The following is a 24507-nucleotide window of genomic DNA, read 5'->3' on the forward strand; positions in this document are numbered from 1 at the left end:
TGAGGAGTGTGTTAGGTAGCCTATGTGTTAAGATAGTGTGTAGGCTATCTCTATTCCGAATTTTAATCAAAAACATTTCGTAGTATTTGCGTAGAAGTGTAATATATACCGCTTCCGCCAACCCGCATTGGAGCAGCGTGGTGGAATATGCTCCAAACCTTCTCCTCAAAGGGAGAGGAGGCCTTTATCCCAGCAGTGGGACATTTACGGGCTGCTAATGTAATGTAATGTAATATCTATTGGACAACATATTGGACCCAATGTAAGTAGCTAAAGAACTTGTGTTATAGAAAATCAGAAATAACGACGGTACTACATACATCCAGACGCAAGACAACATAGGAAACCAATGAACTTTTTCTACGTCGACTCGGCCGGGAATCGAACCCGGGACCTCGGAGTGGCGTATACATGAAAACCGGTGTACACACTACTAGACCACGGAGGTCGTCAAAATAATAATAAAATCGTAATAGAAACTACTTCGCTCTTTTAATATTAGTAGAATTATCGTCAGTGCTAAGAGTTTGTACAAACGTAGTAAGTAATCGATCAATTGGAATCAACCGGTGAAATTATAAACTTTGTAAAAAAAGTAACTTTTAAAGGCAGATTCATTTTATATTTATATATTCTGTCTATAGCCGAGATGGCCCAGTGGTTAGAACGCGTGCATCTTAATCGATGATTTCGGGTTCAAACCCAGGCAGGCACCACTGAAATTTCATGTGCTTAATTTGTGTTTATAATTCATCTCGTGCTCGGCGGTGAAGGAAAACATCGTGAGGAAACCTGCATGTGTCTAATTTCAACGAAATTCAGCCACATGTGTATTCCGCCAACCCGCATTGGAGCAGCGTGGTGGCATATGCTCCAAACCTTCTCCTCAAAGGGAGAGGAGGCCTTGATCCCAGCAGTGGGACATTTACGGGCTGCTTATGTTATGTTTTATGTATATTCTTTCTGTAATATGACGAAACTTACATAAGGCTCGCCGGGGACATGGTTTTCCTCTTCCCACTGCAGTAGCAATTCCACAGCCTCCACGTACTCCTCCTTGATCGCATGCAGTAACGCATCCTGTGAACAAAAAATCTTATAAAGTTCTATTCTCATCTTAAGGAGTATTTTAATTTCAATACGAAACAATAACACAATTATATTTAGGCTAGTATATAATATTATTGCCTAAAACAGTAAACGATATTAAAGTAATGTGTATCTTCATTCATAAATACGTGGTTACAGATAGTTCGGCTAGGAAACAATAAAACTTTTTAAATTTTCTTACTAACTTAACTTTTAACTTTAAAAAAGTTCTGATTACCTAAGATCGAATTTCAGATATTACAAAATCACGATTATTATTCTTGATATGTGCAATGATCCGTAATTATTCAGTGGTTAGAACACTTGAAACTTTATAGAAGATTGTGAATTCAAACCCAGTCTAGATATAACCTCTAAGATTGAATTTACTTAATTTGTGATTATAATTCAATTTGCGCTCAATAGTGAAACGCATCGTGTAGAAATCTGCATATCGAATACATATATATCAACTCCATGTGTAAACAGTAATCTACTTCGTAGAAACGTGATTGAATATGCTCTATAACTGTTCTCCTAAAAAGAAGTCGAGAAGACCTTTGTCCAGTGGGATATCTCAAGCTATATATAGAGTGTTTCTTTTAAGTCGCATGTCGTGTCTAATCAAGCGAATGATATGTCAATGGATTAGTAAGTTCGATGTTAAATTTCGTATGCGCATATATTACCGACGGTAGTTTTCTGAATACCCTTAACTGAAGGTTTTAATTTTGTGGAACATGTTAGGTTAATTTATATTACAATTTCATGTTATTGAAAATATTTGACGGTCAATTCGAATTACTTTAATCAATGACCTAGTAATTCAATCTTATTTAATTTATTTTATGTCTAATGTGATTATATTATTATATAAAGTAAAAAGTGTAGTAAATAAATATAAAGTATATTTAAGCAGAAAAACTTTAAGTGTCGATTTTCGTAGTAACATTAAATTCTCTGAAATTATTGAATCGTAAATATTGAAACGCAATTAACCTAATTTCAAGTAATCCCCTAAAAATCTTATGCCAGTGACAGGTTGTTCTGCACGCTACTAATCCTATTTACGGTGTGAAATTCCAATTTCTAGCTGCAAACGTTTGGTGTGTGGGTTTGTTTGTCAGCCGGTCAGACGGCCAACATGAATGTAAAACTACGAGTAATTACGTGTTACAGACACGTAGACGTTATTTCATTTTACAAATCATTTAAATTATGTAATTTTGTACTTATATTAATAATATTTTATTATTTTAAACCTTTACTAATATTTTTGCGTTTCGGTTCTGGACTGAAGGTATTCTTAGCTCCCAAGGTTGGTGGCGCATTGGCGATGTAAGGAAGCCAATAACTACCATCGTAGGTCACCAGACTTACGATGGTAAGTCACCACCGTGGTGATACGGTAGTGAGGCGATCGTTCGTTTCCAAGGTGTGATGTATTATAATATTATTATTACAAAATAATATGTAACATTTTTTTTTCAACATTTTACAATTGAATATTTCTGAACGTTGAAATTGTCACTCAATAAAATGACGAACCCTCTGTGGTCTTATAACATACGTCTGTTACTAGCTTAAGTAAGTATATATAATACTAAATATAGGTATCCATAACATCAAATATCTTATGACTCTTAAATTAAAAAAAATATTATTTTAAACAATGGCTTAGGTTACTTCTTGTAGAAAGAATTATTTAGATTTACATGCAAAAATAACAATACACGTCATAAACTCAACACATAACACAATACAGGACTTATATCCAGTCTTGCACTGGTTTTGAGCTGACACGACTTGGGCGTTGTTCAAACAAGAGCGGTGTCCCTATAGGTTCACCCATTAACTATTCCACCGCAAACATCATTTACTTTGTATTGCAGTGTTCCGGTTTGAAAGGTGAATGGTCTAGCTTAATAACAGGTTCAAGATATATAACAAATTAGATTCTTAGCTGACATTGGTTCATTTTATTATCTATTATTGATAAATAAATATAATAAAATAGACGCATTGTAATGTAATCACGTCGAAAATAACTATGTAGATTAAGCTTACAAGTAACTATAGGGATAACATTGATGAGCTGTAAAATAACTGTTAGCCTAATTAATAGCTTTTGTCGTAAACCACAAGCAAAACCGTTTCGTTTGGTTATTTAATCAATGCTAAAAAAAATAGAAAAAAATAATATACGTAATACGATATAGTATAATAAATACGTAATACAAATAGAGACTTATATTGAGCCTAGATGGCCCAGTGGTTAGAACGCGTGCATCTTAACTGATGATTTCGGGTTCCAACCCAAGCAAGCACCACTGAATTTTCATGTGCTTAATTTGCGTTTATAATTCGTTGAAACGGAATTGCGCTACATGTGTATTCTACCAACCCGCATTGGAGCAGCGTGATAGAATATGCTCCAAACCTTCTACTCAAAGGGAGAGGAAGCCTAAGCCCAGCAGTGGGAAATTTACAGGTTGTTAATGTAAAAAAATAATGTAATATTGAAAGTACTTAATGGCAAATTACATAAATTAAATTACGTAATTTGGCTCCAATATATTTACATAATAACTTGATAATGTTATGAAATCTATGTAAAAAGTTACTTTTCATTTCTACTTCGACTACGTTCGCCTTATTTAATTTTCTGATAGTATACATTTTAATTTTAACATTGTAAGTACTGGTGCTAAACACGTACGTTGAAGTAACTTAGGTTATCTGATGGTCTGAGATTTCTTTAAAGAAGATTAAGTCAATAATTGTTTAATCGAACATTAATCTACAACAATATTTATTGATTGTATATGTACTCTATCATCGTATATATACTTGTAGTATATTTCTTTATATGTATGTATATAAAGTCACACGGTGTCTTAACAATATTCTGAGACTTATCCAAAACCTTTGATTATGCATATCATGAACATATTAGGAAATAACATACCATCATGGAATTGTTGAAGGAACGCTCGACATTTTTATTTTTCTTATTTTAATCTGAATAATTGTAGTACACACATGAGTACTAGTAACACTTCAAAACTTATTACTTTCGTTACTCAAGAGTATCACTATTTTTTTGTGCCGTATGCACCTTTACATCAGGATCCTAGGAAACGTTCTAACTTCCTCTGTATTATTATTGATAAAAAACCTATACGTTTTTAGTCATACATAACATATTAAAATTAGTATATTATATATATTATAATTAATAACTTTCAATTATCAACAAACAAAAGTTATGCTTCATTGTGTCGTGACACGTCTTTTTTTTTAAATTCGTTATTGTCCCACGGGGCACCAGGTTGGAACGAAATTGCCTTCGTCATATTATAATATTACGTGTTAACAAAAAAAAACTACAATAATTTTAATAATGTAACAGACTCAATAATAATTAATTAACAACGTTTGAAAATGATTTCATGACAAGAAATCAAATTATTCTTAAAAATCCTGTGTGATTTAAAAAAATACCAAAAATATTTTTAAAGAATGTTATATAAAATCGTAAATAATAGACACATAATAGAGAGAGACAACGAACAAAGAAAAAGAAAAAGAGGCTGATGTCGGCTGGGTCTTAACGTTTCTTCCTAACGTGACGACTTTACTCTAAGCCGAGTAAAAGAACTTCGATCCAAATAAATGTATTTCGAATTTAAAAAAAGAACAAATTTTTAACCGAAATGAAAGTTACTGTGGCTTAAATTTCTCGTGCTACGATTCAACTTTGGCCTAACCTCGGTTGACGTACTATTCTACTTTGAATGTCAACCAAATGGTACAGCATGTGTCATTGTAGTGATTTGTACACCAATATCCTTCGCGTATTAATAGCGATACCGAAACACCCTGTATAATTTGTTTGTATTGACGGCTAGACGACTTTTTTCAATTTTGGGGAAGTCAAACTTGGTTTTTCTTTATAATAATATACGGTAATGATGTTATGGATAGTAAGCAGTTATGGACATTAAAATAATCTTAAGATAATTGCGAGAACCCACATGTCCAAGTGATCTAGTCACTGACACACGTGAATCTCAACCGAAGGTTGCGGGTGTAAGCCCGGGTAAGCATGTAATATTTATGAGCTTTATTTGTGTTTAATTCATCTCGTGTTTGGCGAAATTGTCTCGAATGAGTCTTCCACATTTGTATCTCTCTATTGTGGAATAATCTCTAATATTTGATTTTAAAGATCAAGAGATCTATATAACATTGGAAATTTTATTAAATTAATTTAACATTACACTTAAATTATAATATTTATAAGTACTTTATTATATGGGTATATTTTGATTATTTACGGATATAAATAGCTCTTCATGATATATTTAAATTTTATAAGCAGGTGTTTACAAGTTTAAAGATAAAATATTATAAAAATCTTGACGCATAACCTGTGTTACGAGTTAAAACGGTTACTGTGACCCCGCTCTTACTAATACAATTACAGGCAAGCTCTAGGCTCTAATAAAACCTCTTTATAGGATGCTGGGAGTTTACCTGGATAGTGTCATGTCATACTACAGGGAGTTAGACGTGGATAATACTTTTATTCGCAACTGGTAAGTATCATACGGTAATCGTTGTAATTCGATTATGGTACGTAAGTTGGTACTCTAGGTCATTTCACGTTGCAGGTGTACTTCTACGATATTTGATTCGGAAATAACCATATCAGCCATTTAATTTTTTTTATTATTATGGGTTGAATAAATGATGTTCGATTTTTAAAATTCAGCTTGGTAATATTATAGCATTTAGCCACATTTAAGGATTACTTGTTTTTTGTATCATGCCAAATCATACATACATACCTACATACATACAAATATATGAGAGTGTTGTAACGCTCATCGGGCTATGACTGGGAAGGAATAGAGATCACATTGTGTGCGCACATATTCATGCATTACAATAACTTCTGCGCAGGCAATACTTTAATATTGATAATATAATAATTATTGATTTTATATATTGTTCATCTACTTTTGTACGGACAGGGAGGTAGTAAATACAGTACATAAAGTATTCACAAAGAGTTTTTTATGAAAATATATTTCGAATAATATTATTTCCATACTATGTGAAATGTCTTTATATTTCGCGTCGAGTATCAAATTAAGGATGCATGGGTGCTTTAATGCGTTATCGAAATTACGAGACTTTACAGCGAAAAAATATAATTGTAATATTTAAGTATGTACGTATAATATACCGAAAGAGTTAATCAGTCACCCCTTTCCAAATTGAAATTCACAAAACCTAGTAATCACATATGAGATTTAAAATTCATTAAAAAAAATTAGAAGGTATATAGACAAATTACATTTTTTTTTATTATTTTAAGTTAATCAACTTTATTTAATTGTCACGTATCTCACGTTTTTTGGGCACTCACAATGTTTAAGAATTCATTTTATTTCATCGTTATATCCATTGTATGTTTTTGGATGACTTTTGATCGATTGGTTGAAATGATTGAAAGCATAAAAAAATATCTATATTATTATTTTAGTGACAATTAATTTAAAATTTTAATAATTAAACATAAATTAATTTAAGAATAAAAATCCTTGTCATATTCTGTGGATTAAAATTATAAGCAAAACAAGGTTTCATGTTGGTTCTGATATATGTTTATAATTATTCATCATTTATCCTGCATGAAACTTGCAAGTGCGGGATTAAATTTAGTCACCAAGTGCCACTGGAGCAGTGTGGTGAAATAATTTCTAAGCCTTCCCTTCAAGAGAGGAAGAGACAGACAACGATATATAACGCTGTTGTTTTGAGGTGAGCAGACGGTGAGTGAACGAAAGTCAGACTCTATACTAATAATATAAACGCGAAAATAACTCTGTCTGTCATCTCTGGTATGCAGACAGTTTGATTCCCGGGGAAGGCTAGACAGGATACCTATTTTTTTATTTACCCCACAAGGCGGTACATAGTCGCGTGACGGTTTGTGTGCTATAGGTGAAGTTATACATTTCGCTTGAGTAAAGCCGCAGGTTCAGCTAGTATTATATATTTGAAATAACTTTGTAGTTTAATTTAAAAATAGAACGTTTTTATAACATGATGCATTGCAGTAAATGTTACTGACCGCTAATATTATGGAATCACTTCTCATCAAGTAAAAGTTTTGTGTGGGGAGTAATTTACTAGAAAATTGAAAGGCATTAGTAAATTTAATTTTTATAATTCTTATATATATTGGGCCTTGGTTTAAGTAATTTGTTGTTAATGGGTACTTAATATGATTTTGTCTGTAATGATTCTAAATAATTTTGCTGCTTTGACGTTTCATTGAAATTAATTTACCTAGTTGAAGTTATATGTATCATTTATGATTTAAAGTAATCGGTGTGATTTTATTTTCAGTATATACACATAGGTTATAAATATACATACGTGTGTGATTGACTGTACGCACGAATGCACACTTCAATTAAAACTGAAAAATAACAATTTTATTAGATTGAAAAAAAAACACTCGCAATAATAAGATATTTTTGAAGTCAGTGCGAAAAAAGGCAAATCTATTTCGATATTGATATGAGTATTTCATACATATAAGTTCTAGGTTTTTTGGCAAATTGGCCATTTAATCGTAAGTAGTCATCACATATGTGTGTTAATATGTAATAATATTTAATACAAGGTACATTTGGTACAAGAAATATTAACTATACCTTATATCGCCAATGCGCACACAATCTTAGGAGCTAAGGAGTTACGTCTCTTGTGCCTGTAATTACACCGGTTCACTCGAATCTAATCGAACACGACGTTACTAAGTATACCGTTTGGCGTTAGAATATCTGATGGTCTTACACAAAACCCTACCACAAAGTGAAAAGTATTTTCACTATAAAATGTCCTATACATAGCAATCCGATGTGTCCCAGTGTTTAGAACACGTGTCTTGAAACTGGAAATCTTGGCTTTAAGTACCATTAAGGTTTTATTTGCTTTATTAGTATTTATAATTTGTGCCATACTTGGCGGCAAAGAAAAAAAAGTACCCTCCAAGTAAAAATCGAATTAAATAAAAACTATACTTTATATACTTATAGATTTTCTCTTCTATACTTAGAAGTTTCCTAATACCAAAAGAATAATATGTCTCAATATAACACGCGTTCACCCTTTGGGAAATCATTTCCCCGATAGTTTACATCAATACCTTCGCCATAAATTTCCATAACCGCCATCTTATGATTCTAACTGTAAATCTCAATGGGCAATGAATATGATTTTGTTGTCTCACGTAAAAACGGCCGGGTATTGCGGCTTTTGTTTTGGATCTTTTTGATTCGTTGAGGTTGATGGTATGTGTATTTGATGTGTCTGGTAGGACTGTGGTAACCGCTTACATTAGGTATTGCTGTTTTAGTTTGACTAGTGAGTGTAATTACAGGAAATTATACCCGGTAGGGTGGTATCGATACGAAATATACAATAGTGTAATTACTACTATTATGCTATTAATTTAATTTTGCTTAGTTTTCCAATTAATTCTGTATCGGGAAATTTCGTGCAAAAATTATTATTAAGTAAATTTAATTTTTATTCATTATTAAGCACACGAACAATACACTTGTTAAAAGCATTAAATATGTCTGGTTTGTTTTAGTTCTTTTGTAGTATGACACACTATTTAGATATATAAATACTGAAAAGTATTTATATAAAAGAGTTTTTATGACGTGTGAGTTTGTTTAGTCTAATAAAAGTAATTCAATTTTTTTTTTTTTAATTAACTGTTCCAAATGTTTTTACGTATTAAGTGTTAACGACTGAGTGTCTCGGTCTTATATAAAGTACGAGATTAATTTAGTGACGAGAGAATTAATATAAAGTTAGTTTTAAAGAAGTGAAATGGAAGCGTACTTAAAGTTGTTTTTTTACGTAATATAATTTACAAAGCTTTAAGAATAAACGGAATAGATGACGTTTTTTTTTTATTTTTTTTTTAATTGAAGTACACTAAGAAAGCTATTTGTGTAATACTAAAACAAAATGTTTCGGAGAAGGTTCTATGCTACTTACGTGACAAGAGGGAGTGAGAGCTATTTTCACTTTAATTAAATGCAAATAAAAAATATTAATATCTACATATCATGATGGCGTGGAATGGTGGCCAGATTGGCATTTCCCCGTTGGATCGTAATTCCGATCCTCTGGGCGAAAAAAATTATAGACATTTAAATGTTCTTGTTAAATATATTTTATTATTAACATTATTATTTTATCTGACGGGTAACTCTAGAACCGCACGGTCAATGACCAAATCAAATACGTGCTTCCTGTCACATACCGTCCGTTCCGTCCTTTTTCAAAAAACAACTCGCACAGATTGCAGAAAAGCAATAAGAGTGATTTTAATTTTCTATACTAATGTTTGTTTGAACACGCTAATCTCAGAAACTTCTTGTCAGATTTGTAAAATTCAATGTTAGATTGCCTATTCATCGAGGAAGGCTATAGGCTACATACTATCACGCTACGACCGATAACAGCGGAGTATCAAAAATAAATGTTCTAAAAAAGGGGAGAACTTATTCCTTTTGCGAACTTTCGTGGCGTGTGTTGAGTAAGCGGTTAAATTTTCACAATAATCATGTATAGCAGAAACTGTAATATATCCGCGTGAAGTCGGGGCTAGCTAGCTAGCTAGCTATATAGTTAAAAGTAAAAAATGTTATTGTACGTAATTAAAATACAAGATGTATTTTGAATGAATTCATATGCCTTATGGATATGAATTACGAATCTACAAAATTGTCTTGAAACATGTATTTTTTTAGTCTAACTCATTTAAGTCGTTCTGTGTCCTTATCTGATATCTTTACCTTCACTTTAATCCCAGAACCGAGCAAGAGTTTTATGAGTTCAATGTTTTCATTTTCGATGGCGGCGATGAGAGCTGATCTGTTGAGAGGGTCCACGCAGTTTATGTCGAGTATTTCCGGCTTGTTCGCGTACACCTCTATCAACCTGAGAAAATTAAATATTTTGTTATAATTTCAGAATAAACTAATTATTATATAAATTAATATTTATTCAATGTCGGTTGTAAAGTTCTTAATAATGAACAAAATTGAATTGTTGCAATTAATACAGTACTACAATAAATACATTTATATACAATATTGTATTGCACATTAAAAAAAAACTTAATATGTCTTAATATGAAACATTAAACATATTTTCGTCTTTCTGTGTGCCTCTTATGTATGTATATGTATGTATGTACGGGTTAATCTTAGGAATAATAATGTGAATTAAGAATAATGATATATTAACACAGATTAATCCACGATAAAGTTATAAGTATATCATCGATTAATATATTTAGCAGATAACGTAGTGTTGTTATGTATCGATATAAATTGTAAAACTTCCATGACGTTCGATTTCTATATTTATAAAGTTATATCAAAATAATGAATGACGAAATGATTCATCTTAAACAGTACTGAGGATGAATCTGCAATACTATTGAATATTAATATTAAAAAAGTATATTTGATGTATGAAAAGTAAAAATGCTTACTATGTTTAAGCTACTTAATAATCTAGTTTCCCTTTACAAATGCAGACCATTCATTAAATAGACTTTTGAAGTCAAGGTTTCTCATTCAAATACAGAATTTATTCGTGAGGAATGTACATGAATTAGTTGAAAAATAAGATATTTTATCTTGAAATAATAACGCTATCCTCTTCCTACAGCCTCTGTTGCTATTTTTATGTTTCAAAAGTTAATTTTTTCCTGTTACGGTTTACTTTTAATTTAACTAAATATTTATTGAGATATTTTTAAAGAATTTCCTTTTATTGAGGGCCTTTTTTTAAAAGATATAAAATTTTATTTTATAAATCATTTTGAACGCTTCTATCGCATGAATTTTGTGTATAGGGAATTTTGGGTATGTCAAAATATATATTGAAACTATTGGAATTTAATATTACAGAAATCACAAACACGCTTTTGTGTGTTCATTATCCTTCCGGGCTTGGCGAGCATGTGCCGGGTAGGACGGGTAAATGGACCACCTGATGGTCAGTAGTCACCGTTAAATATTGACGCTGTAAGAATTTCATAGCCAATCCGACATCAACCTTAGCAACTACGATGTTATGTCCCTTATGCTTATAATTACATTGCCTCACTCAACCTTCCAACCGGATCACCACAATTTTATTTAATTTAAATATGTTCTGTGATGCTCAAAAAACAATATAATATCTGTTCGATTAAAATTCTTTAATTTTAAAGTCAATTTTCATACTTTTAGTTTTTGATAAAGGAAATTTCATCAAATATTGTCGTGAGTACATAGTAATTTGATTATATTGTTTGTATATGTACTACATACGTAGAAATATAAGTAAATTCGAATAATACAATTTGACCTCCCTTGACTCAACTCGCAGAGGTTCCTAGTCCAATAAACTGGATTAGCTTTTGTAGTGATTCTCACGACGACTTAGCGACAGCCGCCGAGTTATACGACACAGCCTAGCATCCATCGGACGTGTAACGCGAAGCGCGCGCTACATATCATCTCGTTGCTACGACACATGGTATCATTAAAATTATAGCCTTGTTAGAAACATCGCTATAAAATATATGTTACGCTATACTATGCTATATTTTATGTAGACAAGCCTTATCGAGTTTATATTTGATGATTTGACATAAAAGGTTTCGTAAGAAGTTTGATCACTTTTTTTAACAAATCTAATTGTCTTTGATTAAAAAAGTTTATTGTTTTTTAAATGTTTATTTTTTTTTATTTATTTTTTTAGGAATCAAGGCTATATAATTTAGAACATTCGATTTTCAAAGTTTAGATAGTATTTAACTATTAGATAGATTTATAATACTTGTGTTGAGTATCTAATATATCTTGCATTAGGTCTCATATAGAATATTTTAGTCTACCCAATTCAAGTTTTCGTTTTTTTTTTATAACATAATCCGTGGGTCAAATTATATTAAAATCGAATACATATAATTCTAAAATGGGACGTATGGACGTTTTCAATACGTGTTTAAAACACGTATTGAAAACCTTTAAGAATTCATGTATAATTTTTTCACCAAAAAAAAGAAAACGTTCCGAAAAATTTATTATTTTGATTTCTTCAAATTTTTCCGGGTTCAACAGTTTAGGAGGAGTTCAGTTAGATAAACGCGCACGTCTTACAATATCTATCTAGACACGCAGTAGCGTGTCAGCCAAGTACAAGTAACAGAATAAACATAATTAATATATTTTGTATCTATAAGTCTTAATGCTGTCTATATGTATCATGTGTAAATAATTGAAATATCAGTAGTCGAAGGGATATCGAAGAAACATAGCGACTTATTTATATGTACCCACATGTAGCCTGGATGTACTCGTATATACATATTACATTGCATTGCGTGATCGCTTCACTATTGTCGTGAGTGTATGACATATAATTTAATATATGTATCATAATTGTATAACGATAAAGGATTTCAAGAAAACTCTCGCAGAAAAATACTTAAAAAACGAACTCGAATAGACAACGGAACGCACTTCATGTTATGGATTTCAGAATTCTCAACTATGACCGCGGGTCGCAAGGTGTTGAGGTGATAGGAGTAATGTCTGTAAACCATCATTAAAGATACCAATCTATACTTGAGAATATAATAAAATTGGTAAAACAATAATTACGTCATCATTTTATTGTACAACACTGGATAGTAAGGTCATTTTAGAGATATATTTTTTATAGTTTATTACACAGATGGTTTAGTTCGTATCACGGGGAAAATAAGCAGAGCTACTCGAAACATTCACTATTCGATATCGTACTCACACATAAAAACAGGTATTCACATATAAAAGCTTGTAATGCATAAAACAAACTCACCTCTTAACAGTAACATAGTCTCCTCTGTCCGCGTTTAGAAGGAAAGATTTCTCTTCCTTCGTCAGCGGCTTCTCTTGGAAACTGTGCAAGTCGACCGTGCTGTTCCGCACGGCCTCATGCGAGCTGCCAAGCAGTTCTTCTCTCGAACCACGGTTCATTTTTAACTGCAAAATAATATTTGATTACAACATAAAAAGAAAATAGCTTCCGCCAGCGTGTAATGTGATGAGATGAGTATATAAGCTATCTATTCCAAATTTCATTCAAGACAAGTTCAGCAATTTTTGCTTGATTGACATTTAAAATATTCAAAGGCCGAAAAAATGTGTAATTAATTGGAAATTATTCAAATGTGACTGCGATTTTACCGCCATTTTTTTTACGATAACAATTATCTTCAGACGCCTTGTGCGTGGATGTTTATTTTTGAACTTTGGGAATTAAATTATTGGTAAGTACCTATATTGTTTTTCACATATTTTCTAGAACGCCTATACTGTATATACAGTCTGGAATTGCAATTATTGTTTTGACTGACCTAATAACAAGATATTAGCTATTATTTCTTCTATTAGTTTCATGTAATGCGCAGCCCAATTTCATAACGTCTTTATAGCACTAGAGTGGGACTTTAACTGGTCCACCATTTTTTGCCAGTGTCCTCGTTATGAGGTAAATATGGCATAACGATAAACAAATATCGTATCACATCGTTTATTGCTTCAAACTTAAATATATTTCACGTATAAACGTAGAAAACGAAGAATCGTGAACGAATAATTATTATACATACGTATAAACGTATGTATAATAATTTCTTCTAAATGATTTAATGATATATTTTCTGAATGTCTGGGTCCGTGAATGGTTTTAATTGGTCCCGGTAGTGGGTGCTAAGACTTTGTTTTTAAATAAATAATATTCTTATATTATATATATTATAAACAAATAATGTGAATATACAGGGTTTTGTAAGGTATGTTTGGCTAAATTTAAACCTACAAGGAATATCTTAAAATGCTCAGAGAAATATCGGGACCGTTTACGAAGATTTTATCGTAATATTTTATTATTAGATTGTATTTATTTTTTATAATTGAGGAAGACATACAGTTATCATAAATAAATAATTGAAATATTTGAATACTTAAAACAAAGTCTCCGCATATTATCACGAAGACACGAACAGAAGCAGAATTAGATTGAAATTGTAAACTAAATTGTTAAACTGCTGACAAATTGATTTAACTAAACAAACTATTTTACATAGATTTTTTATGTCGCAGTGCAAAACTAAATAGCATTATTGGAGTCAAATTATATTATTAAGAAGACTATGTTATATACCTATATATGTGGCGCAGGAAAACTTGAAGTGTTCAAGAATTTCAAGCGTTTTCTTCTCTAAATAAATATCAGTGTTTACTCTTTGTGATTTGGATCAGTTAGTTAAAGACGTTGAATGATATTGGAATTAGCTTGGTAAGGTTTTATTTAAGCCTATCTGGATAAGTACTATCTACTTCTCATTTATTCTACTGGTAAACATCAATTCTTAGTATTATTGTGTTCCAGTTTGAAGGTTAAATGTGCCAGTAACAAGGGACATAGCATCTTAGTTGAGACGGTTGGCAGGGCATTGACGATGTAAGAAATGGTAAATATTTTTTAAGGCGCCAATGTCTACGGTTGGTGAAGATTACATACCATTAAGTGGTCGGCTACCTACATTATTTCCAGTAATAGAATATTAACGCATGAAAAAAACAACCGCATGTCATGAAGTTATCATTGTCATTACATAGTATAAAACAAAGTCGCTTACCGCTGTCTGTCCCTATGTATGCTTAGATCTTTAAAATGACACAACGGATTTTGATGCGGTTTTTTCTTATAGATTGATTCATGAGGAAGGTTTATATGTATAATATATGCACAATATAGTAGAGAAACACATTTTTTGAATTTACATTGCAAACGTTGGCTGAACCCTACGAGGTAGATCAAAATACAGTATTATACAAAAAAATTATTTATTATGTAAAAAGTATGAATACATCACATGATCAACGCGTTGATAGCCATGCAACTACTCTAGGTAACAATGATCAGCTTGAAATAGTAGGTATACTAAACATATATTAAGAGATTTCAGCTTTGGTATGAGCAAAGAGACTACTTTTCGAACTCAAAAATCACCGAAAAAATTTGTCGTGAAGTCCAAAAGAGGACACATTGCAATAGTTATAACATTTAAATATTACACACATAATATCGGTAACATTTCACGATAGAAATGCAAAGTGAGTTCGTACAGAATACCACATATATAAATATTTGTTATCTGTAATTGAATTGTTGTTGTGTTTTAACACTTGAAAAGTATCCGTAAAATTATTATATAATTATTAATTCTAAGTAATTTCAATAAAAAAATGATAAAATAATATTGTGGAAACTGAATATAGAATATACTTTATTAAATTAAAAACAATTACCAGAGTATTCATGTCGAATCGAATCCGCGGCTGTTTATTCTTTTTCCGTTTTTTCATTTTGTAAATTTTGGTTAAACTAATTAATTTTTATATTAATTTAGTCACTTAAAAAAAACACCTATAATAACTCGCTTTACTGTCAAGTTACAATATTAAAAACTACATTTTAAAAAACAACAATGAACATTTCCTTATAACAAAGCAATTGATTATTTAAAAACAATTCGAATAAAAATCAATTTATTGTTTATGTAATTTGAAGTGGAATCGATTTTTTCCATGTATGTTTCGATTCGAATCTCGCGCAGAACTAATTTCGTTTCGTATCTGACTGATTCCCGAAATATATTACGTTTCTTAATAATTTTTAAACTGACTCACGAACTAAAGTACTTTGTTATGACATATAGAATGGCTTGAGTTATCTAACGATTGACCTTGTCCGAACTTTAACTGTATTAAGCTCTCCGATTGTTATTTTAAACTATTTTATCGACTTTTTTTTTAAACAAAACAACACTAATATTTATAGTTGGTATTCAGAGTGTCGATATATCTTCACTTAGTATATAATAACTAGAGACCCAGCCCGGCTTCGCACGGGTGCGAAGTTGATACTAAATATACAATAGAATGTCAGTCAGAATGATTTAGACAAACATTTAAGAAATACTTTTATTTTTTAAATTCAAAAATTTAAAAAAAATAATGAGTCAAAGTTTTCATATTATTATAAGACAACCGTTACGCTGCAGTAGGAAATTTGGATGAATTATTCATATAATAAAAAATTAATTTACTTTTTATATAGTACCGCCATAGTTATTCAGTAATTATCCAAATAACAATGTATTTACTTTCAAATATTGCTAAGGAATATGATATTCTATTATAAATAATATAATTTAAAAAGTACTGGTTAGAAATTGAATATTCGACTTAAAAAATCAAAAGACTAATTAAGAAACTTAAAAAAGAATGATATTTAAATATATTTCATTTTAAAAATATATGTATGGGACTTTAAATTTTAACCAATAATTATTATAATACGATGCCGTGTTTAACATTAGACAATTATTAACGAAGGCATTACACCTGTTGTTTCGACTTTCCCATATGGCGATCGCCCCTTTGATCAGAATCAGTTCATGAGTGCCTGTTTACAAAGTAAAAATACCAGGCTCCGATGCATGCTTGTCCAACTGTCAGCGGAAATAAGAGCGTTTAGCAAAAGCGGTATTTTAATATTTGTAATATTATAATAGTTATATTATACTAAGTAAATATCTTAATATTTATTATGCTATATGTAGGGGAGAAAGGAAATAGTATTTAATCGTACTTGTCGCTATCTCGCTATAGACGTTGACGGTTAACAAAATAGTGGGTAGGTAGGTTTTGGGGGTATCCTCGTATAAGACAAAGTGAAACAATGTTATAGGATATAGTTTAAACATTTTTGGTTCCATGGGCGATGCCGCATTGACTGCTTACAAAAACCACATACCTGCTGCCTGTATGCTTAGATTCCTTAACTACACAACTAATATTAACGCGATTTTCATAAATAAACAGAGTGATTTAAGGAGTAGTTTATATGGATAATACATGCAATATAGTAGAGAAATGCCGAGTTATTTTTAAGTGTTTTTTTTTAATCTAAAAGTTGTATAGACACTTATCAAACCCTTGCAAAGACAGTACCGGTATTAGTAGTAATTAACATTTCTTAAATTATTAATGTTGGGTTGGTTATGAACATTTACTGATATGAAATTTTCATTAATCTGTAATTATTTTGAAACGTTCATCGATTTTATAATATGTACGCAAAGTTATACCCGCTGTTTTATTGACAGTAGCTTTAGTAGACTGTTAACGACTATAAAATTTATGGACCGAGTCCGTATCGACTTTATGATGACTTTCAAGTATTCCCACTCAGTGATAAGAACAATTACAAATAGTAAGATTGTAATGTAGTTTAGATTTAATTACCCCAAAATGTATAATTAAACTTAAACTATCAAACATGGGTTAATTATTTGGGTTAAATACCAATACCATACCAACCATATATAAGAAATGCCGAGACCTCTTAAAAAAAAACTAAATATGCGGTTTGGATTGGAATAGCGCAGTGGAATAGACTTTAAGGCTTTTTGAAAAAGGATAGGAGGTCCGTTTTTTTTTTATTTTTTTTTCTCGCTGGAAAAACGCTTTACGCGCTTCCCCCACGTGTTGGTAAGTGGGACGGGGGGGGGGTTTGTGGGACTACCCGGAGCCCTGGACGCCGAGTGCGCCCAGGTACGCCGGGTTTACCCACTAAAAAACCAGCGGTACCCTCTCCGTCTTTCGGCGGGCGCCACGCGATCGCTTACGGATGGTACTGTGACGAGGATAGGAAGGAGGATAGGAAGGAGTCCTAGCCTAGCCTATGTAGTAGTAGAATACTTAAAGTTGGTTGCTTCATGTCAAAATATAATCTTAGCATATTATAATATGTTGTTCTTTCGACCGATTTTACCCGCCATAGCCATTGCTAACGCCGACTAGCTAATTAGGTAAAAAAATTAAGGCAAAAGTGTTTGCGCAATCACAAATAAAAGTTTCATGTTTTCAATCTAATATGATATTAGAAATATCATAGATAGGATTAACAACTTCTCCTGCTGATTAAAAACAATTGTAACTATACTATTTTTTTTTAATATGTTTTGAAAAGGGATGCGTCATCGGACTCTCGGTTGAAACGAAGTTGCTTCCGCTATATATTATGAACTAAATAACATCCATAATGGAATAATTTAACAGCGTTTGAGAATATATATAAAATAGTTATTAAAAATTCCAGGTGAATTATAATAATAACAAGAAACGTTTAAATAATCTTATATTATATAATAAATAAATAAATATTGGACAACATCACGTACATTACTCTGATCCCAATGTAAGTAGCTAAAGCATTTGTGTTATGGAAAATCAGAAGTAACGACGGCACCACATACATCCAGCCCCAAGACAACATAGAAAACTAATGAACTTTTTCTACATCGACTCGGTGGTCAATTCATATAATGCAATGGAAAGAGATAGACAACAAAAGGAAAGAGAACGAGAGGTCGTCTGGCATGACGCTTAACGAAGACCGTAAAAAAAAAACGTTCCAAAAACATTTTTTGCATAATATTTATGAGTGAATGTTAGATTGTTGCATTAAATCAGTAATGTGTGAGATCTGGTTCAGAAATTCTAGCAATATAACAGTTAAATCCTAGAGAGAAACGTATTTATAGAATATTACCATAGTGTTTAGAAGTCGCTCGTATTCGAATCACGTTAATCTTGGAATCAAACATCAATCATATGCACTGACGCATCATGGGCTAAAATTATTTCTATCATAGTAAAGTTTGTGATCCACAGATAATATACAGTACTTAAGCGACCGAGATTCTCTTTGTTCTAATAATAATTATTAATTATAATTAGTTACAAAAAATGTGTTCCTTTTTTGCGTAAATTTTGCGTTTTGTCACCTATATAGATAACTTAAAGAGCCACACCCTATCTAATGAAGAGCCGAGATGGCCCAGTGGTTAGAACGCGTTCATCTTAACCGATGATTTCGTGTTCAAACCCAGGCAGGGACCACTGAATTTTCATGTGCTTAATTTGTGTTTATAATTCATCTCGTGCTCGGCAGTGAAGGAAAACATCGTGAGGAAACCTGCATGTGTCTAATTTCAACGAAATTTTGCCACATGTGTATTCCACCAACCCGCATTCGAGCAGCGTGGTGGAATATGCTCCAAACCTTCTCCTCAAGGGAGAGGGGGCCTTTAGCCCAGCAGTGGGAAATTCACAGGCTGCTAATGCTAATGCCCTATCTAATTACAAAATTTGAGCTAAATCTTTTCCAAGATACAAGTAATACGTATTCAAGAATTACTGATCTAATATTATAATACGAAGCTCCAAAAAAGCCTGACGTAATAATATTGATAAAATTTGAATACAGTGGCTGTCATATATTGTACGGTTTTATATAAAAATGGAAAATAAAACAAATGATAGCAACTTCAACGAGTACTTGACAAATAAACAGTACCATTCTTGGAATACAGTATAGCAACTTATTTCAGGGAATGCAAATTGTTGTATAAAGTATAAAAATGAATGTTTTTTTTCAGCATTTCGAGACTTCAAAGTCTAAAATTACGATCTGATGAACCCATTTTGTAAGATACGTGACTACTATGAGTTTTTATGTAGCTTATCGCCAGATATTCGGTGATTTATTAGGTTTATTCGTGGTCGACTAAATTATTACCAGTAGAAATGTAACAGCTTCAAGATAAATGTTTATGAAATATTTTTCTTATAAAATTAATGTTATGAATTAAAAACGAGTTCACAAAATGTTTACAAATGAAGATTTAATAAAATCATATCATTCATTGAGTTTATTTTAGTAAGCAACTGTACTGACTATGAATACGTATTATGTATTGTGTTTTTGGCAATAAGTTTGGAAAACAAAATGCCAGTAAGTCGTCTGTGAGCTTTAGCTGATGGTTTATTGAGGTTGTAGTGCATAAGTCGTTTATTGCATATTCAATGTCTTACAATGCCAACATAAGGCCTTTACAATTATACTGGCTTCCAACATAACATGGAACGTAAGAATAAAACGTAGTAGTAAATATTTATTGTCATAATGAATTGGTGGCAAATGTATTGTATTGTAATGAATTAATCATATCAAGAGCGGAAATAAAGAAAATAACTAATCTTTGAGTTGATTTCGCATGTATCCAGTTCAAAGTTCATATTAAAATGCATGTGAATTATTTAATTTCAAGGCTCAACCCTTGAAATTATAATAATAATTTAATATTTGATTAAAGACATAAAAGAATAAAACTTTGTCCTCGCATAAGTCTGTCTAATTTCTCGATGCTAATATTGCCAATCTATTTTAAGGTTATCTGATCAAGGTCGATATTGTTTTACTTTAAAAGCATCACATCTCTTCAATAACTAAACGTATTTGGAAATAATTGATAGAAAACAATTCGTTTAACAATTATCACTTAGAGGGAGATAAAAAGAATTAATTTCGAGGGAATAATACATATATAACGTTTTTTCGTAAAAATATTCTGGCTCAGTGAGTATTGTGTAGGTTATCAAAACACATTATTCAACAATATACTTCGATCTATACAAAACTTACAATATATTTCAATATATTATGTAACTACGTTACAGGATTATTGTCTTTGTACTTTTATATTAACCACGTTGGTTTAGTGGCTAGATATATGGCCAAAGATCTCGAGGTCCTGGCTTCAAACTCCAGGTCGGGCCGAAAAAAGTTATTGGGTTTTTATATTGAAAATTCTCAGTAACAGCTCGGAGTCTGGAAGTTTGATGTGTGTACACTACCGTGCCTCGGAGAGCACGTAAAGGCGTTGGTCCTGCGCCTGATGTGATCTCCGGTCGAGTCGGAGTTGTCGTTCCATCGCATTATGAATGTGAGGGCATAGAGAGTGCACCTGTGTTTGTACACACTAGTTTAATATAATATCTTTTGCGCAGCTGAGTAGTCTCGCTAAAGATTGGCTTGTAAGATATAACTATACTAACGACCCGTCTTGGTTTCACGCTTTTGCAATTTAATACATAAAACACATAAATATACCTTCATGAATAATGTAAATTCATACCAGGGAAAAAAAATTTGAATTGGATCCTAAGTTGCGTAAATTACCCTAACATACAAACAAATTTTACATCTTTATAATAATAGTAATCTGATTTTTAATCTAGATTTTGTGTGATTGCACGTATTTACCTCTTATTAATTTGTCTTAATTATTTCTTCCTTCCTGGACGTGTTGGAAGATATCTCGCCAAAGAATAAGCATGTTTTTGTACATAGGCATTTCTGCAGCAATTTTCTTGCTAAATATAAATAACGTAACATAGCATGTTAAATTAATAACATCGTATATTAAACATAACATAGCAAACCATGTCAAGTGCTAGTTTTGCGCGATTTCTATAAGAGATTTGCATAGCTATAATGAGATTGAAGCTCAAGGTGAATGTTTATTTTTATAGCTGGGGATTGGATACAGGTCTATGCAAACGATTCTTAGTTATTCCTATTAGATTATATATTAACTAAATAAGAATAAATGTTTTATTCAACATTGATCTAGAGGGAAAGTTTGTGTGATTAACGTTTTACTACACAACCCAACCGATTGTTCTAGAGTCTACATCCGCACTGGAGGTCTGTGATGGAATAAGGTTTAAGTTAAAACCAAGTTTTAGTAGTGGAATATTTACGTCAAGTCATGTCAAGGATCTGAAAAGACAGTCATCTCGCTTTAAATACGAATATTTTACACGATGATTTCGAACCTAGGACTATTATTGCACTAACCAATTATAGTAGTACGCCAAATAGTCGTTAGTAATTAAATACCTGTAAAAAGGCTGAAAATATATTTATAGAGCTACGTGATCTGACTTGGCAAAGGTAAGGGTTTTTCCGCCTATTAATATTATCTAATTAAAATTATAAAACTTTCGTGACCTATTTCATAATTATTTTTTATTTACTTGGAAAGCGCCTAGAATTTTCCATGAAATCTCTCTTTCGACGCTAAAAAATAAGTAGCAGTGATCAATAGATTAATTTAAAACCACATTAAAAGTTTTTCAAATTAAAATTTTATTTCAATTGTACCGATAAAATAAATAGTATAAAAAGTTTAAGTTGAGCTATTATTTAAGCAAAAAAAACTTAACTCGACGTTTTCTTAATCGATTTTGATTATGAAAAATTGGACGATACAATTATAACAAATTTTTGAAATTATTTCGAAACCCCACCAGGAAATACTTAACAATTTAAGGCATTTTTCTCAACAACACTCTTATTTTTTAATTTTATATTAGCTTTGTTATATTATGATTGTATAATAAAAAGGATATTTAAAAATAATTAAATGTTTAATATGTAAATAAATGTAATAATGATACTATAACTTTTTGATGAACATGTATTTGTTAATGTTGCTATTAATTTAGCACATATTCTATTTAAAGCTAATAATAATAAAATAATGTTTATGTAACAACAACAATTTAAAAGATGTTACCTCCTGTCTCGCTGTCTCAATTTTTTTACGAAATCCGAATTAATATTCATCGAAGTAATGCGTCTAGTATCCTTGTCCCAAAGCCAGACGATCGTAATATACAATAGTACATAATTACCTTCTTAGATACATATATATTTGTTTACTTATATAACTAAGCTTATAGTTATTTAAATATTTCCATTAATATGAATAATTTATCGTGTTACATTGTATTGCTATTATTTTCTATGGTTTTGAGCTCTATCGCTGGGGTGAAAATGATTCAAAATGAAATTCAAAATGTTACCCTTGCATCAAAATTGAATCGAATCTTGCAAACGTCAAAAAAACGCACTTAAACAGGACCGAATAGAGTTAAATGTGGGGTGAAAGTTTTTTATGGAAATACGCATTTAGGCTTCAGTTTATGAGTGCCAGACAAATATTATTATTATTATGAGAATAACATTGAGTGTGAAGGTTTGTTTAGAAATTGGCCTTTTTCAATGTTGGAAATATAAAAATCGGTATTTAGTCTTTTGATTATAAGTAAAAGACAAATCTTATAACATTTTTGCAAATTCATTATCTAACAGGGTTAAATTCAAACTCAAAAAAAGTCGCAGGAAACGTAAGTGTTTTTGAAATTTCGGATGGAAGTTTGTACGGAACTCTGCCATTTTAGATGCTATAAATATAAATATAAATTTAAGCAAGGCAGGTTACCACAAATTCTATATAATTATTTAAAAAAAAAATCCATTGAGTTTATGTACCGGGTATACAGTTAGTTTTAACAATAAAATACAAGGACATCAAATTTACGGTTGTCACGTTAATAGTCTTTACGGCGGGAGAAATTGCAAAGCGCAGCTTTTTATTTAAAAATATGCATCTTCTGGTATAAGTTTTATGTATATTGGTTTGATATTTTTTTTCAGTTAGGCATTACAAAACAAACGGGTATGTGCGAGTTGAATTCGCTCAATTTTGATGTAAGGGTAACATTTTGAACCTCATTTTGAATCATTACCATGGCACAATACTGAAAGATACACAGATGTAACAACAAATTTACAGTTTGCGATTTTTTCTTAAAATTATGCTGTAGGATATTCTTTTTTGTCAAATCTCATGATTCTAGGTCAATGGGACCCAGTACCCTTAAGTTTTTGATGTTCTTTGCGAATGTATGGAAAATGCGACTTTAACGGCCATATTTTTGATTAACTTATCGCAAACTTAGTTTTTGTTTTTTTTACAGCTCCAAGATACCGCAGACGTCAGTATTTGGTATTAATTTACAATTCTACGCGTTCCTGAGAAAAAGGATATCGATGAACAAACAGGCAGACAGCTGGACGGACAGATATACAATGAAGTGATCTTATAAGGATTCCTTTTCCTTTAGAAGTACAGAACCCTAAAAGCATCCTTATTATTATAGATTTGTCTCATAATGACATAATCAATTATTTAATTCGAATGACGTATTAAAAAGCACATCTCATCATGTTAAATATGTAGGTACATGTTGTATGATGTAGGTAAAAGTACTTAATATTATGATATTGCTTCTATGATATCGGATCCGATGTCCGTTCGATGCATTAGCACTAATAGAATTGACCCTCATCTTTATTGACGGATTTAAAATAAACGTTTTAACATAATAAAGAAATATTGTTGATGTATTTGGGTTATGTATATATAAAATTAATTATATAATTTTTATATATGTGTTGAATTTTAGTTTAATAATAGTAATATTAAGTTTAATAATAGTAGGG

At 31.3% G+C, this 24507-nt stretch overlaps 1 protein-coding gene across 1 annotated transcript in view; it reads right to left on the bottom strand.

Annotated features, from left to right (window-relative positions):
- The window catches only part of LOC125072339 (transient receptor potential protein), a 39848-nt gene that overhangs the window by 13564 nt on the left and 1777 nt on the right, over window positions 1–24507 (bottom strand). The window contains exons 2-4 of the mRNA XM_047682946.1: window positions 13054–13217; window positions 9987–10131; window positions 985–1080 (exon numbers count right to left, since the gene is read on the bottom strand). Of these exons, the coding sequence (XP_047538902.1) occupies window positions 985–1080; window positions 9987–10131; window positions 13054–13211 (399 nt within the window). The 5' untranslated portion in view covers window positions 13212–13217. The remainder of the gene's footprint in view (window positions 1–984; window positions 1081–9986; window positions 10132–13053; window positions 13218–24507) is intronic.

The sequence above is a fragment of the Vanessa atalanta genome, chromosome 21 (assembly GCF_905147765.1).
Source record: "Vanessa atalanta chromosome 21, ilVanAtal1.2, whole genome shotgun sequence".
NCBI classification, from domain to species: Eukaryota; Metazoa; Arthropoda; class Insecta; order Lepidoptera; family Nymphalidae; genus Vanessa; species Vanessa atalanta.